This window comes from Eretmochelys imbricata, chromosome 1, assembly GCF_965152235.1.
Source record: "Eretmochelys imbricata isolate rEreImb1 chromosome 1, rEreImb1.hap1, whole genome shotgun sequence".
Taxonomy (NCBI): domain Eukaryota; kingdom Metazoa; phylum Chordata; order Testudines; family Cheloniidae; genus Eretmochelys; species Eretmochelys imbricata.
The window spans coordinates 165778170-165793864 of record NC_135572.1 but is presented as its reverse complement, the minus strand read 5'-3'; the positions used below and the strand labels follow the sequence as shown (position 1 = coordinate 165793864).

At 42.7% G+C, this 15695-nt stretch overlaps 1 protein-coding gene across 2 annotated transcripts in view; it reads right to left on the bottom strand.

The window, feature by feature from the left end:
• Positions 1-15695, bottom strand: part of GART (phosphoribosylglycinamide formyltransferase, phosphoribosylglycinamide synthetase, phosphoribosylaminoimidazole synthetase) — a 60339-nt gene that overhangs the window by 27500 nt on the left and 17144 nt on the right. For both annotated transcript variants that reach the window (XM_077819099.1, XM_077819107.1), the window contains 6 exons: positions 15261-15372; positions 10651-10719; positions 9056-9181; positions 8093-8180; positions 7376-7461; positions 1221-1389 (listed from right to left, as the gene is read on the bottom strand). In XM_077819099.1, coding sequence (XP_077675225.1) covers positions 1221-1389; positions 7376-7461; positions 8093-8180; positions 9056-9181; positions 10651-10719; positions 15261-15372 — 650 coding nt within the window. The remainder of the gene's footprint in view (positions 1-1220; positions 1390-7375; positions 7462-8092; positions 8181-9055; positions 9182-10650; positions 10720-15260; positions 15373-15695) is intronic.

The window sequence follows — 15695 nt, the reverse complement described above, 5'->3', positions numbered from 1 at the left end:
GAGTGACCAAAATAGATCAGCACGTCGCTCGGTTGGTACACCCCGCCGCGGAGTGTCGGGGCACGTGTGGTCCAAAAAAAGGGAAAAGGCTGTACCACAGCCAGTTAGTTATACTAATGACCTTTACTAGGGCCATGTTAAGTTTGGTTTCTAGAGGCTGGTGTCAACAGGGCAGCCCTTCTAGTCAGGGCAGCATGGCCTAATGGCCAGAGTCAGCAAACAGCCAGTCAGTTCCACTTGGGGCAATGTGGCCCAATGGCCAGAGTCAGCAAACAGCCCTTCTACACAGGGCAGTGTGGCCTAATGGCCAGAGTCGGTATAGTAGCCCACCTCTGAGAGATTGCATGGCCTGTTGGTGGAGTGCGGCACCGCTCAGGGGGGCATGGCACTCCGGGTAACGGGACTTGGGACCTCCCTGCCCCTCCGAGTCCCAGCGCAGGGCCCTGTCGGTGGTGGGAGTGCTCACCACCGAGTCAGCAGGGATCCTCCTGAAACATGCTGACTGGTTCCCTGGTTCATTCACCGTCAAAAAGTTTATGTTCCCTGGGCTGCTTCTTATCCTTTCCCCCTCGTCAGAGCTCCCCTGTTCCTCTGGGGTCCTCAAATGGCCAGGCTCCCACCGGTGCAGCCCCTTCTCAGGGCTTGTCGGGCAGCCTAGAGTCTGTCTGGCACTCTTCGAGTCAGGGCCTACAGCAACTCCCTGGAAAGAGCTCGCAGCCTGCGTCCTTCCCCTCCAGCAGCCTGCCTAGACTGAACTGGGCTGCTACCTTTTATATGCTGGGGCCGGTGCAGGGTAGGTACGCCTGTCACACAGCACCAAAACAACAACAGGCAGTGATGAATTTAGTACTTCCTCAGGTTTCACAGCACCTCAACAACATATTCCATATTTAAGAAACATAGGAGGACCAAAAAAAGAGGATGTTGTGAGTGGGAAATGCTGCAATTTTGGACACAATGCTTATAGTATGAGAGTAAACTCTCAGTTTTCCTCCCCAGTCTGAACTTTATATGAAAGGAAAGACATTCTATTTGACTAATGAAAGCTAAAAATCTAACTTGGGGCGCAGAAGGAGTGGAGGGGGGTGTTAAAATTCAGTTGTCTCTTGCTGATGCAGAGTCATAAATTGTGTAGTTTCCAAAACTCTATAATACATAGATTAATCTGCGCAAGGCATACAGGGGAAAACTTCTTGCATAGTTACTCCTGATGTCTTTACCTGTTATTTCCAAGCCCTTGGCATAGTTTCCTGGATAACCTTCACAAGCCATGACCACAGTCATGGCTGCACTGTCTTCAGACCAAACAGGCATGGAGCTAGACAGCTCTCTCTTGATCGTTGCTTGTATAACTTCATACAAATCACTCTTCAATAGTGGAAGAATTACCTACAAAAATGTAGACAAGTTAAAGAGACACTAAGGTTGAATTAAGTCCCAAATTCAGACTTTTTAAGAACATTGTGTTCTTTATAAAACACAGTTACTTTTTCTGTAACTGGTGTTCTTCGAGATGTGTTGCTCATGTCCATTCAACTTAGATGCGTGTGCTTGCCACATGCATCGGTGCCGGAAGTTTTTCCCTCAGCAGTATCTGTAGGGATCCAGCTCTGGTCCCCCCTGGAGTGGCGCCCGTATGCTATGGTATATAGGTCGCCGGCAGTTCCCCCCACCCTCAGTTGGATGCCGGTCACTCTGCCTGGAGACTGATCTGGAGTGGAGTCTTAGGGACCCGTGGCGCTCGGATCCGCGACAGCTTGGAGCCAGCGATCTAGGTCTCGCGCTTGACGAGTGGTGCTGGGATGAGGAGCGGGACCAGGAGTTGGAATGGGCCTGGTGTCGGGAAGTGCCTGCATGCGGTGATGCCCTCCTAAGGGGATCAGCAATGGTTTGAGGAATGTTGACATTGATCCCTCGACGGGTCCCTGGAGCAGTACCGCGGTCTCAGAGATATTGGGTGCTGGGACCGGTACTCCTGCCGGGGGGCGCATGACTCCAAAGGTCTGCACCCAGTGGCTAGCGAGCTGTGCCTCAATCCTTTCTGCCCGTGCCCAAGGTCTGAGGACCAAATGGGGCTGGGCTGCGTCTGCCTTTTGTGGTCAGATGCATGGCAGCTACAGCAGGGCGAGTGCTGGCAGGCCGTACCCTGCGATAGGGAACGATGCCACTGAGATGGGGACCGAAGTAGTCCAAATGCAAGTTTACCCTGTGACTAGGGAACTGCAGGAGCCGGTGTGGGCAGCACCGAGAGGGACATGCTTTCCTGTGTTGCCTGCAGGGCCTTCGGAATGGACGGCACCCGGAGCTGATTGAGGCCTCTGTCACTATCCGGGGTAGCTGGTGGGGAGCGGGTTGGGCTACATCGCTCCACAGGAGCTTGGGCCTGAGATCCCAATGTGGGCAAAGAGTTGCCCGGCATGGGACCTTGCTCACACCCAGCCTTATCCTTTCCCTTGCGGGAGGTTGGAGACCGGCCTCGCACCGCCTTCTTGGTCGGAGCCACGGATGGGGACTGGTGCTGACCAGTGGACGGTCCTGGTGGGGCGCTGCGTACCGAGGTCACGGTAGTTGGTGCCGAGTCGGAACGCTGCTCCAGTGCTGGGGTGAGGGCTGATTCCATAAGGAGAGCTCTTAAACGAATATCCCACTCCTTCTTAGTTCTTGGCTTGAAGGACTTGCAAATTTTGCACTTCTCATGAACGTGTCCTTCGCCCAAGCAACGCAGACAACTGCTGTGTGGACCCCTAATGGGCATGGGCCTCTTGCAGCGATCACAAGGCTTAAAGCCTGGGGACCGGGGCATAGTCCCATTTGGGACCTATGAAGTTTCTACCTATAGCTAAGGGATTTATAAATGCTAACAGAAAACTATACACACTATAATACAAGATTCATAGATTCAGACTTGAAGGTCAGAAGGGACCATTATGATCATCTAGTCTGACCTCCTGCACAATGCAGGCCACAGAATCTCACCCACCCACTCTTGCAATAAACCTCTCATCTATGTTTGAGTTATTGAAGTCCTCAAATCATGGTTTAAAGACTTAAAGGTCCAGAGAATCCTCCAGCAAGTGACCCATGCCCCATGCTGCAGAGGAAGGCGAAAACCCCCCAGTCTGCCCTGGAGGAAAATTCCTTCCTGACCCCAAATATGGCAATCAGCTGAACCCTGAGCACGTGGGCAAGATTCACCAGCCAGACACCCAGGAAAGAATTCTCTGTAGTAACTCAGATACCATCCCATCTAACATCCCATCACAGGCCATTGGGCCTATTTACCATGAATAGTTAGCGATCAACGAATTGCCAAAATCATGTTATCCCATCATACCATCTCCTCCATAAACTTATCGAGCTTAATCTTGAAGCCAGATAGGTCTTTTGCCCCCACTGCTTCCCTTGGAAGGCTGTTCCAGAACTTCACTCCTCTGATGGTTAGAAACCTTCGTCTAATTTCAAGTCTAAACTTCTTGATGGCCGGTTTATATCCATTTGTTCTTGTGTCCACATTGGTACTGAGCTTAAATAATTCCTCTCCCTCCCTGATATTTATCCCTCTGATATATTTATAGAGAGCAATCATATCTCCCCTCAACCTTCTTTTGGTTAGGCTAAACAAGCCAAGCTCCTTGAATCTCCTTTCACAAGACAAGTTTTCCATTCCTCGGATCATCCTAGTAGCTCTTCTCTGTACCTGTAACAGTTTGAATTCATCCTTCTTAAACGTGGGAGACCAGAACTGCACACAGTATTCCAGGTGAGGTCTCACCAGTGCCTTGTATAAGGGTACTAACACCGCCTTATCTCTACTGGAAATACCTCGCCTGATGCATCCCAAGACCGCATTAGCTTTTTTCTTGGCCGTATCACATTGGCGGCTCATCGTCATCCTGTGGTCAACCAATACTCCAAGATCTTCCTCCTCCTCCGTTACTTCCAATTGATGTGTCCCCAGTTTATAATTAAATTTCTTTATTAATCCCTAAATGCATGACCGTACACTTCTCATTATTAAATTTCATCCTATTACTCCAGTTTACAAGATCATCCAGATCCTTCTGTATGATATCCCGGTCCTTCTCTAAATTGGCTATACCTCCCAGCTTTGTATCATCCGCAAACTTTATTAGCACACTCCCATTTTTTGTGCCGAGGTCAGTAATAAAAAGATTAAATAAGATTGGTCCCAAAACCGATCCCTGAGGAACTCCACCGGTAACCTCCCTCCAGCCTGACAGTTCCCCTCTCAGTAGGGCCCGTTGTAGTCTCCCCTTTAACCAATTCCTTATCCACCTTTCAATTTTCATATTGATCCCCATCTTTTCCAATTTAACTAATAATTCCCCATGTGGCACCATATCAAACGCCTTACTGAAATCTAGGTAAATTAGATCCACTGCATTTCCTTTGTCTAAAAAAATCTGTTACTTTCTCAAAGAACGAGATCAGGTTGGTTTGGAACAATCTACCTTTTGTAAAACCATGTTGTATTTTGTCCCATTTACCATTGACCTCAATGTCCTTCGCTACTTTCTCCTTCAAAATTTTTTTCCAAGACCACGCATACTACAGATATCAAACTAACAGGCCTGTAGTTACCCGGATCACTTTTTTCCCCTTTCTTAAAAATAGTTACTATGTTAGCAATTCTCCAGTCATACGGTACAACCCCGGAGTTTACAGATTCATTAAAAATTCTTGCTAATGGGCTTGCAATTTCATGTGCCAGTTCCTTTAATATTCTTGGATGAAGATTATCTGGGCCCCCCGATTTAATCCCATTAAACTGTTCGAGTTTCGCTTCTACCTCGGATATGGTAATATCTACCTCCATATCCTCATGCTACCATTATCCCTAAGCTCCTTATTAGCCTCATTAAAGACTGAGGCAAAGTATTTGAATTAGCTCATGATCACTTGAACCAATGTTGTCCCCTACAACCATTTCTTCTATGAGGGCCTCACTATTCACCGAAACCAAATCTAAAATGGCATCCCCTCTTGTCAGTTCAGCAACTACTTGATGTAGGAATCCATCAGCTACCATATCTAGGAAAATCTGAGCCCTATTATTATTACTAGCACTTGTCCTCCAGTCTGTATCTGGGAAGATAAAGTCTCCCATGATCATGCAGTTCCCATTAGTATTTACTTCATTAAAAACATTAAAGAGGGCTCTATCCATATACAAATTAGATCCCAGCGGTCTATAGCACACCCCAAGTACTATCCCAGGGGAGGTTCTCGTAGTTTTCTTCCCCAATGTGATTTTTGCCCAGACAGACTCTGTCTTATCCATTCCATCGCTTCTTATTTCTTTACATTCTACCTCATCATTGATATACAATGCTACTCCACCACCTTTTCCTTTATTTCGGTCTTTCCTAAAGAGCACATACCCTTCAATACCTGTTGTCCAGTCATGACTGCTATTCCACCATGTTTCTGTTATCCCTATGATATCTGGTTTCACTTCCTGCACCAATAGCTCTAGTTCCTCCACTTTGTTACCTAGGCTCCTCGCATTAGTGTACAAACATCTTAATTTTTGCGGTTTGGCTTCGCTCACGTTCTTTACCCGATTGGGCACAGACATTCTACCGCCAGTATGACCTATTACACTGGTATCCACACTGCCCTTCCTCCTTATGTCCATTCTCCTACCCACGGCTGTATCCTTTCTTACTTTGTTTTCTTCCCTCTCAATGTTCAAATCTGGCGTGAAGATTACCAGGACATCTCCCAACCATCTCCCCCAAATTCCTAATTTAAAGCTCTCAATCAGTTGTGCCATCCTCCATCCTAGAAGTCTATTTCCTTCCATACTCAGGTGAAGTCCATCCCGAGAGAACAGTCCTCTGTCCATGAATGCCTCCCAGTGGCCATACATCCCAAAGCCCTCCTTATAGCACCACTGCCTGAGCCATCTGTTGATAGTTATAATCTTGTCACACCTTTGTTGCCCTTCTCTAGGAACAGGCAGAATCCCACTGAAGATCACCTGAGCCTCGATTTCCTTTAGTGTCTTTCCCAGCTTGTCATAGTCCCTTGATACGTTCCAGTGAGAATCTATCAGTATTATTTGTTCCCACATGAAGGACAATCAATGGATTCTTTCCCGCTCCCTTCAGGATCCTCTTCAACCTCAGGTCCACATCCCGTATCTTAGCACCTGGAAGACAGCACACCCTTCTGCTCTCTGGATCAGCTCTGGTTACAGGCCTGGCTATTCTTCTCAGTAAGGAGTCCCCGATCATGTAGACCTGCCTTTTCCTGGTGATGGTGCGATTCTCTGGTCTTTCCCCTGTTCCTTCTGGCTGCAAGTCCTTTCCATTCCTATTCTCCCTTGTAATCCTCTTCAACCCATCCTGTATCCTCCTGGGGCTCATATTTGGTGTTGTCTCCATTGACTCTTCCCCTTTTCCTATAGGGCTAGCTGCTCTTCTCTTCTTCCTTGCCCTTCCACCTTTAGTGACCACCTGCTGTGCCCCTTCGTTTTCCAACTCTACATACTTGTTCTTGAGCTCTATTTCTCCTTCACTAGCCCGTCTTCCTCTGCCTGGTTCTTTTAGTCATAAATAAATATTTTTTAACAAAGTAAACACTCCCCTGAAGTGTTTGCTACTCAAAACATTGTACACAAGAATCAGAAAATGAGACTAACTAGAGACTGAATATGAATGAGAGTGAAAGTGGCTGGTCTATTTATGTCATCCATATGGAGTGAAATGTAATTGAACGATCCGCATTAATGATGAACTCTAAATTACTAAAAATAATATTTTTTAATACCAAGAAAATCTATTTATAAAATAAGGCAAATGCTTACATTGGTGACCCGACACTCATATAAGTAAAGCCAAAGGGAATACATATGTATCTCTCACCAATGTGAATAAAGAGTTCACAATCTGGTCCTACATAACATTTAATCTGACAGTATCTCTTCAAAATTTTAACACTTTAATGTAAATTCAAATCCCTTCTAAAGACTCACTTCTTATGCAATTAAGATATATGATGCCTAGAACTGAAAATAAAGAAAGCAAGCTTTAAGGTATGCCATTCTCTAGATCATTAACTGAGTAGGTCTGGGACTCAACTATGTCGTTTGTTCAGTACTGAAAACATTTTTGGCACATAAACACATAGTAATTAATAATGTGGAAAAATACTAATCTCACACTGCTTTGAAGGAAATTGCTATATAAAACTCAAAATCTAAATTTTCTTTTTAAATCTTAAAACAATTAGGTAATTATGCATTCGATCTTTGGTTAAGTTTTCTCTATTTATAATCAGTGCAAATAAAGAAGCATAGGTAAAAGTGTGATATTTTTTCCATACTGTTGAACTATTTTCAGTCACTCACCTGACATTCTGGGTCACCAAACCTGCAATTAAACTCTAGAACCTTAGGCCCATCATTGGTAAGCATTAATCCAGCATATAGCACACCTAAAATGACAAACCACATTAAAACTAGTCTAAGTGACTGTACAGGCCATTTGTTTCAAAACGGTTTATAATGAATGTTGCATTTGCAATGCTATTATTAGGGGGCTGCCAGACCATGTTCACTCTAAACCTTAACTTCAAACAAACATTTGGGGCAAAAATTCTCCAAAATATCCTGCAGAATTTTGTCCACAATTATTTGTCTGCTGTTCTTTTAATCCAATCACTTGTGGATGCAAATAATAGAATGAAGACATGCAGTTACCTCATATGTGCAGAGACACAGAAATTCCATTACCTGCACTCATGAGTGATTGCCCTGTCAACATTACAGGCACAAATAATTGTGGACACAATTTTGCAGGCTACATTAGAAAATGTTGCCCTTCCCATTCTTGCTCATTTGGGGCCTGATCCATCTGACTCAACAGAAAGAAGCCACTGACTTCAGCGGGCTTTGGATCAAGCCCTTGGAACCAAATCCAGCTCTCAAAGAAGTCCAACTATTGCCATTAACTTCAGTGGGAGTTGGACTGGGCCCATAGCGGGAGAGTGAAGAAGGGAAGAGGGAGTAAGTTATGTTTGCTGTTTGAAGACAAACATCTAACAAAAAAAAAAAGCTTCCACCTACCAATGTAAGGGATGCCCTCTTCTTTCATCCCATCAACCGCTTTCTGAAGAATAGTATCTCTGATTTTCAGTAGCAAATCTTTGGAAATCTAATAAAATATTATTAGAAATTAATGTATTTTTTCCTAGTGTCATATATGTGCTTTTTTTCTTCTTTTCTTTTTTTTTTTTTTTGCATTGCTTTTAAGAGCCGTGCAGCAGTATTGCAGGTGTCTTTCACACTTGAAATTCAACAAGACAAAGCCAATATCTAGAAAGAGCATACAGCACTACGGACACTGACTCCAATCCCACAACATTTACACACATGCTTAACTCTCCACATGCGAGCAGTCCCTTTGACATAATGGAACTCATTTGCATAACGTTAAGTATGTGTGTAAATGTTTCCAGGAAGGGGAGGTCAAGACAAGTTAAGGCTGGAACGCACACAGGACATCACTGACTGAATCACTGTCAAATAAAATCAGCATAGTTATGTTATGATAAAAGGTTTACTTTTACCTTTACAACGGAAAAAGAAGTCAGTTGACCAGAATGTCAATTAAAAGAAAGTAAAGTATTTCCCTTTGCAAAGAACAGTTACTGCTCAAACAGAGAGACCAAATCATAATGAGACATATGGCAAAGGCAAATCATTCTAACTTAAATAAGAGAAAAATTGATCTTTAACCAGTTGGTACAGGTGACCAGGATTTAACAACACCGGCACAAAATGCAATATGGCAGAAAATCCAGACTTCCACCTTCACAATTAAAATGTAATTCAGTAAGGATACACCACTCTTTAGTGCGAGACATTTAGTAAATCAGTCCTGGTGAAACAATCCCTTGTGTCAGACTGTCATCTCCCTCTGCTAGAAGCCCTCTCTCTCCAATCCTGTTTTCCATGATAGAACAAATAATACACCCACACTTTTAATATTAAACTCCATCAAAACAGCTTCCCAATATCATATTACACCTGTGGTGCTGGGCAATAAGCTCCCATCCCTCCAGTGTTTGGGCCCTGGTCTCCATCCATTAACCGTTTGTGATCCTGGGCTGGTGGCATGGGGGCAACAGTGACACCATCAGTGAAGCACAAGCACTGTAAGGAAACATGAATAGTTACATACTCAAATGTATATGACTAAAACTAGCACCACTGGAAATGGTGAACATAAACCCAGTTTTCAGGCTTATAAAACCTGATTGTAAAAGCAATAAACTCCACCCCCCTAGTAATATAAAACACACATTATCATTCTAAGCACTTCTCCCCCTTTGCCCCCGCAAAAAATATCAACTTGTGCTATAGAACCCTTATATACAAGTTATTCTGTAGGAACAGCAGAATGACACTGTGGAAGCACACAGATGCGAAAAGCATCTGGAATGCTCCATTGCAGAGGTTACTCCTGAGGAAGGGAAGCATTCCATAATTCTTTTTCCTTCTTCTGTGATCACAAAAAACAAACTGACTTTCAAAATTACGTAGCTACCATATGCTTCCATGCTTTGTAGTGTCTTCAGAGAGCTCCCCCTGCCAGTCTCTTTTGGGAATTAAGTGCTGTCACTCACTGTTTGGGCAACTGCAAATATTGCTCACTCAGGACTGCTTACAAGAACCTTTTATAATTCCATTCAGAGGCAGGCAGGGGTACCCTTATAACACTAAGCAAAAAGAGCCAAACAACATATGTATTTCAGACTCTACAAAATTGTACTCACCCATGATGGATTATTTTTGACAACCAAGTAAAATACTATTTTTTGCTTTTTCATAGACTCGTAGCCTCTAAGGTCAGAGGGGACCATCATCTAGTCAGACCTCTTGCACATTGCAGGCCACAGAACCTCACCCACCCACTCAAGTAATAGACCTCTAACCTCTGGCTGAGTTACTGAAGCCCTCAAAGAACTTTCAGGTAAGTTTTCATGTTCTTGAACTGAAATCCTCTGATGTCCTTTTGGCTAATTAAGAGTATCACCTTGTACATACTTAACTTGAGAGAACCACCAGTCTAAGCTCCCCTTAGTTCCAGACCAGGTCACTCTAAAGAAGAAGACCATCTGATATCTGCAGTTCTGTTTTTCTTCAGGCAAGGCAGGATACTGACGTGGCCTCCGCTATGACTGGTCAATAAAACAGTGATGGCTATTTTTCATATATATCACATCACCCTCCAAAGCTCAAGTGTGCCTCATCTAATATAAGCCTATTTTAGCCCTGAGTGAGAAACCCAAGACCATACTTAGATTTCCTATGTTGCAGCGTTAATGCGAAGTTACACACACCATCTTTTAGAAACTGAGTCTGAATTCTCATTTACACTTAGGACTGTATACACCAGTCTGCCAGCGTTAAAGGGCCTTAAAGTGGGTGGAACTAGAATTTATGTCCGTTTCAGGCTTCTCTAGACTGCCAGAATGGTGTAAAGGGGCCTTACTGTTAACAAAAATTCAGGCCCTGATACTGGTTACTTGTACAGTATCTTCTAAGTAACTTGGTACAGTAGGTCCCTAAAATGTTCCTTCAGAAACCCAAACTCTTAAGAGGACGAGACGCATACTTACGGAAACCTCTTCTCCTACAAGAAGTTCTTCAACAACAACAGTTTCCCCAGCAGCTCCAAAAGTCTTATCCTGCATTAAAAATCATCTTTATTTCTTCTGTCTCCATTTCAAACAACCTTTGTAATCCTCCCAAACCAGCAAGGAAAAATACATCTGGAACCATCTGTTCTGTTTCCATTCTCCACATCAGACATGTAGGCAATATTGAATGCTCCCCCCCCGCTTTTCATAATACAGACATGCTCTTGAAAGTTTATAAACGCAACACTAATACCACTTGGGTTATTGACTGGCAATTCCGCATACCTTTTTTGTTTTATGTTTTGAACCAATATTATTTCAGACTGGAGCAATGATTCTCAGCCTTGTGGAGCAGAAAAGCCACTTTGTTCAGAACACATTACAATGGAATGCGAGAACATCGCTCCACGGAAATGTTTGCATGCTGACCACATATTAATGCAGTACACTGCCAAGGCAACTTTGTGGCTCTCTGAGGCCATGTCTACACTACCACTTTTGTCGGTATAACTTATGTTGCTCAGGGGTGTGAAAAAATTGACATTAGCGATTATCTTCGAAACCTCATGGAAGATGAGAAAGATGCCAGAGGACTGGAAGAGGGGAAATATAGAGCCAATCTGTAAAAAGGGGAATAAGGACAACAAAGGGGAATTATAGACCAGTCAGTTTAATGTCAGTGCCCAGAAAGATAATGGAGCAAATAATCAAGAAATCAAATTTGCGAACACCTAGAAGATAATAAGGTGAGAAGTAACAGCCAATGTAGATTGGTTAATAACAAATCATGTCAAACCAACCTAATAGCTTTCTTTGACAGGATAACAAGTCTGGATAGGAGGGAAGCAGTAGATGTGGTATATCTTGAATTTAGTAAGGCTTTTGATACAGTCTCGCATGACCTTCTCATAAACAAACAAGAAAAATACAACCTAGATGGAGTTACTATAAGGTGGTTGCATAATTAGTTGGAAAACCATCCCCAGAGAATAATTACCAGTTGTTCACAGTCAAGCTGGAAGGGAATATCAAGTGGGGACCCTCAGGGATCAGTCCTGGGTCCGGTTCTGTACAGTATCTTCATCAATGATTAAGATAGTGGCACTTATAAAGTTTGTGGACGATACAAAGCTGGGAAGGGTTGCAAGTGCTTTGGAGGATAGGATTAAAATTCAAAATGATCTGGAAAATCTGGCAAAATGGTCTGAAGTAAACAGCATGAAATTCAATAGGACAAATGCAAAGTACTCCACTTGGGAAGGCACAATCAATTGCACAAATTCAAAATGGGAAATGACTGCCTTGGAAGGAGTACTGCGGAAAGGGATGGAGGGGTAATAGTGGATCACAAGCTAAATATGATGCAACAGTGTAACACTGTTGCAAAAGAAGTAAACATCATTCTGGGATGTATTAGCAGGAGTGTTGTAGGCAAGACACTAGAAGTAACTCTTCTGCTCTCCTCTGCACTGATTAGGCCTCGACTGGAGTATTGTGTCCAGTTCTGGGTGCCACACATCAGGAAAGATGCGGACAAATTAGAGAAAGTCCAGAGGAAAGCAACAAAAATGATTAAAGGTCTAGAAAACATGATCTATGAGGAAAGATGGAAAAAAATTAGTTGGTTTAATTTGGAAAAGAGCAGACAGAGGGGGGACAAGATAACAGTTTTCAAGTACATAAAAGGCTGTTGCAAGGAGGAAGGTAAAAAATTGTTCTCATTAACCTCTGAGGATAGGATAAGAAGCAATTGGCCTAAATTGGAGCAAGGGAGGTTTAGGTTGGACATTAGGAAGCACTTCCTATCTGTCAGTGTAGTTAAGCATTGGAACAAATTGCCTAGGGAGGTTGTGGAATCTTTATCATTGGAGGTTTTTATGAACATGTTAGGCAAATGCCCGTCACGAATCATTTAAGGACTATTACTAGTCTGCCTTGTGTGCACGGGACTGAACTAGATGACCTCTCGAGGTCCCTTCCAGTCCTACACTTCTATGAGTCTATGTGCTTAGCTTTACAGGTATTCCACTGGGATTTAAGCACATATGTACAGTTAAGCATATGCTCACATGCTTTGCTGAATCAGCACCTATAGCTGAGGCTGCATGTTCAGTTTCAAGGACCTTTTTCTTTAGTTTGCCTTAGCCAGTTTAATCATAGGAGTACTATTAGAGTAAATAGTTAGAGTCCTGCCAGTTCTGTAATATCAGGGACACAAAAGGGATGAAGAAAAAGCAAAGCCACAAGGATGCAAGCATGAAAATGGGATCTTATTTATGCCCATAGAGATTGTGCCTGGAAAGAGAATGCTTTCCGAAGGAATAAAATATTGTATTAATTCATACACACCCAAATAGTGCAAGGACAATATGAGAAGGGATAATCTCAGACAACTGGTGGATAAGGTCCCATGGCAAGAAAATCTTGGGGGAAAAGGAGTTCAGGAGAACGGGTAGTTTCTCATGGAGACAATATTAAAGACAACTGCAAATTATCCAGATGCAAAGGAAGGACTGGAAGAATAGTAAGAGGACAATATGGCTCCATCAGGAGCTCTTTAATGACCTGAAAAATCAAAACGGACTCCTACAAAAAGTAGAAACATGGATGAATTACCAAGGAGGAGTAAAAAAGAACAGCACAAGCACGAAGGGACAAAAATCAGGAAGGGTAAGGCACAAAATAAGTTATACCTAGCAAGGGACATAAAAGGGAATAAGTAAAGCTCCTTTAAATACATTCAGAGCAAGAGAAAGACAAGGAAAATGTAGGTCCTCAATTTAATGGTGAGGGAGAGCTAATAACGGATTACATCAATAAGTCTGCGATGTTTAATGCCTATTTTGCTTCAGTCTTTGCTAGAAAGATTAACGGTGACCAGATACTCAACACAACTAATATTAACAAATAGGGGAAAGACAAAACAGGGAACAGGTTAAAGAATATTTAGGTAAGTTACATGTATTCAAGTCATCAGGGCCTGATGAAATTCATCCTAGGGTTATTTAAGGAACTAGCTGAAGCAATATTGGAACTCTTATCAATTATCTTTGAGAACTCATGGAGGACAGGTGAGGTCCCAAAGGACTGGAGAAGGGTATACCTAGTACCCATATTTAAAAAGGAGGACAAAGAGGACCAAGGAAAATATAGACCAGGTAGATACCTGAAAAAAATTATTAAACAATTACCTGGAAAAAATTATTAAACCAATCAATTTGTAAGCACCTAGAGAATAACAGTGTTATAAGGAACAGCCAGCACAGATTTGGGAAGAACAAATCATGCCAAACCAACTTAATATCTTTCTTTGACAGGGTTAATGGATAGGGGAGAAACAGTAGACATGATAGATCTTGATTTTAGTAAAGCTTTTGACACAGTCCTATATGACACTCTCATAAGCAAGCCAGGGAAATGTGGTCTAGATTAAATTACTATTTGGTGGGTCCACAACTGGTTGAAAGACCATACTCAAAAGAGTAGTTATCAATGGTTTGCTGGGATGGTGCATTTAGTGGGATCCTGCAGGGGTCAGTCGGGATCTGGTACTATTCAATATTTTCATTAATGACTTGGATAATGGAGTGGAGAGTATGCTTATAAAATTTGCAGATGACATCAAACTGGGGGGGGGAGCGGGGGTTTACAAACACTTCAGAGGACAGGATTAGAATTCAAAGTGACCCTGACAAATTGATGAATTGGCCTGAATTCAGCAAGATGTAATTCAATAAAGACAAGTGCAAAGTAATACACTTAGGAAGTAAAAATCAACAGTACAGAATGAGGAACTGGCTAGGTGGTAGTACTGCTGAAAAGGATCTGGGGGTTAGAATGGATCACACTGAATATGAGTCAACAATGTGATGCAGTAGCAAAAAAGGCATATATTCTGGGGCGTATTAACAGCAGTGTTGAATTTAAGACACAGGAGGTAATTGTCCCTCACTACTTGGCACTGGCGAGGCCTCAGCTAGAGTACTGTGTCCGGTACAGGATGCCACACTGTAGGAAAGATGTGGATAAGTTGGAAAGAATCTGGAGAAGAGCAACAAAAATTATAAAAGGTTTAGAAAAGCTGACCTATTGGGAAAGATTAAAAAACTGGGCATATTTAGTCTTGAGAAAAGAAGACTGAGGAGGAGGGACCTGATAACAGTTTGAAAATTGTTAGGAGCTGTTATGAAGAGGACTGTGATCAACCGTTCTCTACGTCCACTGAAGGTAGAATGAGATTTAGGTTAGATATTAGTAAAATCTTTCTAAGTGTAAGGACAGTTAAGCACGGAAATAGGGTACCAAGGGAGGTTGTGGAATCCCCATCACTGGAGGCTTCTAAGAACAGGCTGGACAAATACCTATCAGGGATGGTCTAGTTTTATTTTGTCCTGCCTTGGCATAGGGGGGCTGGACTTGCTGACTTTTCAAAGTCCTTTTTAGCCCCAAATTTCTATGCATCTATAAGTTGTGTTAGGCTAATGTATGTTCCATGTAAATCACACAAAAATGCCTGTGACATTTTGCTATCGTTACTAACGAACAAAAATCTCATGCAAAATGAGTATTTACATAACATTGCAACTCACCTGCATGATTTCATGCACAGCTTTGCAGGCTCCCTCTTTGTTAGTAGCCACAATTACTCCTTTGCCAGCGGCCAGACCGCTAGCTTTTACAACCAGGGCAGGGAAGTCCGTGCTTTAAAAAAAAAAAAAAAAAGAGAGAGAATGACTGAGGGATTCCATAATAACCTGTCAGCCTCTGATGCATTTTCAAGTCCAAGCCTCCTACCTTCATAGATTTGGAAGGTTGAAAATAAGAGTTCATATGTTCATATCACAGTAGCCATTTAACTTTGATTGAATAAAACACATAATCAAGTGTCTTCCCCTGCCAACCCACTTCACTACACTATTTCTGGTTGCCATTTCTTTCCACTGTTGTCTGACACTACTTTTCTGACAGGGAAAATAAGTATATTTTATTTCTGTTAGCACTGCAGACCAATACTGTTACTGAGC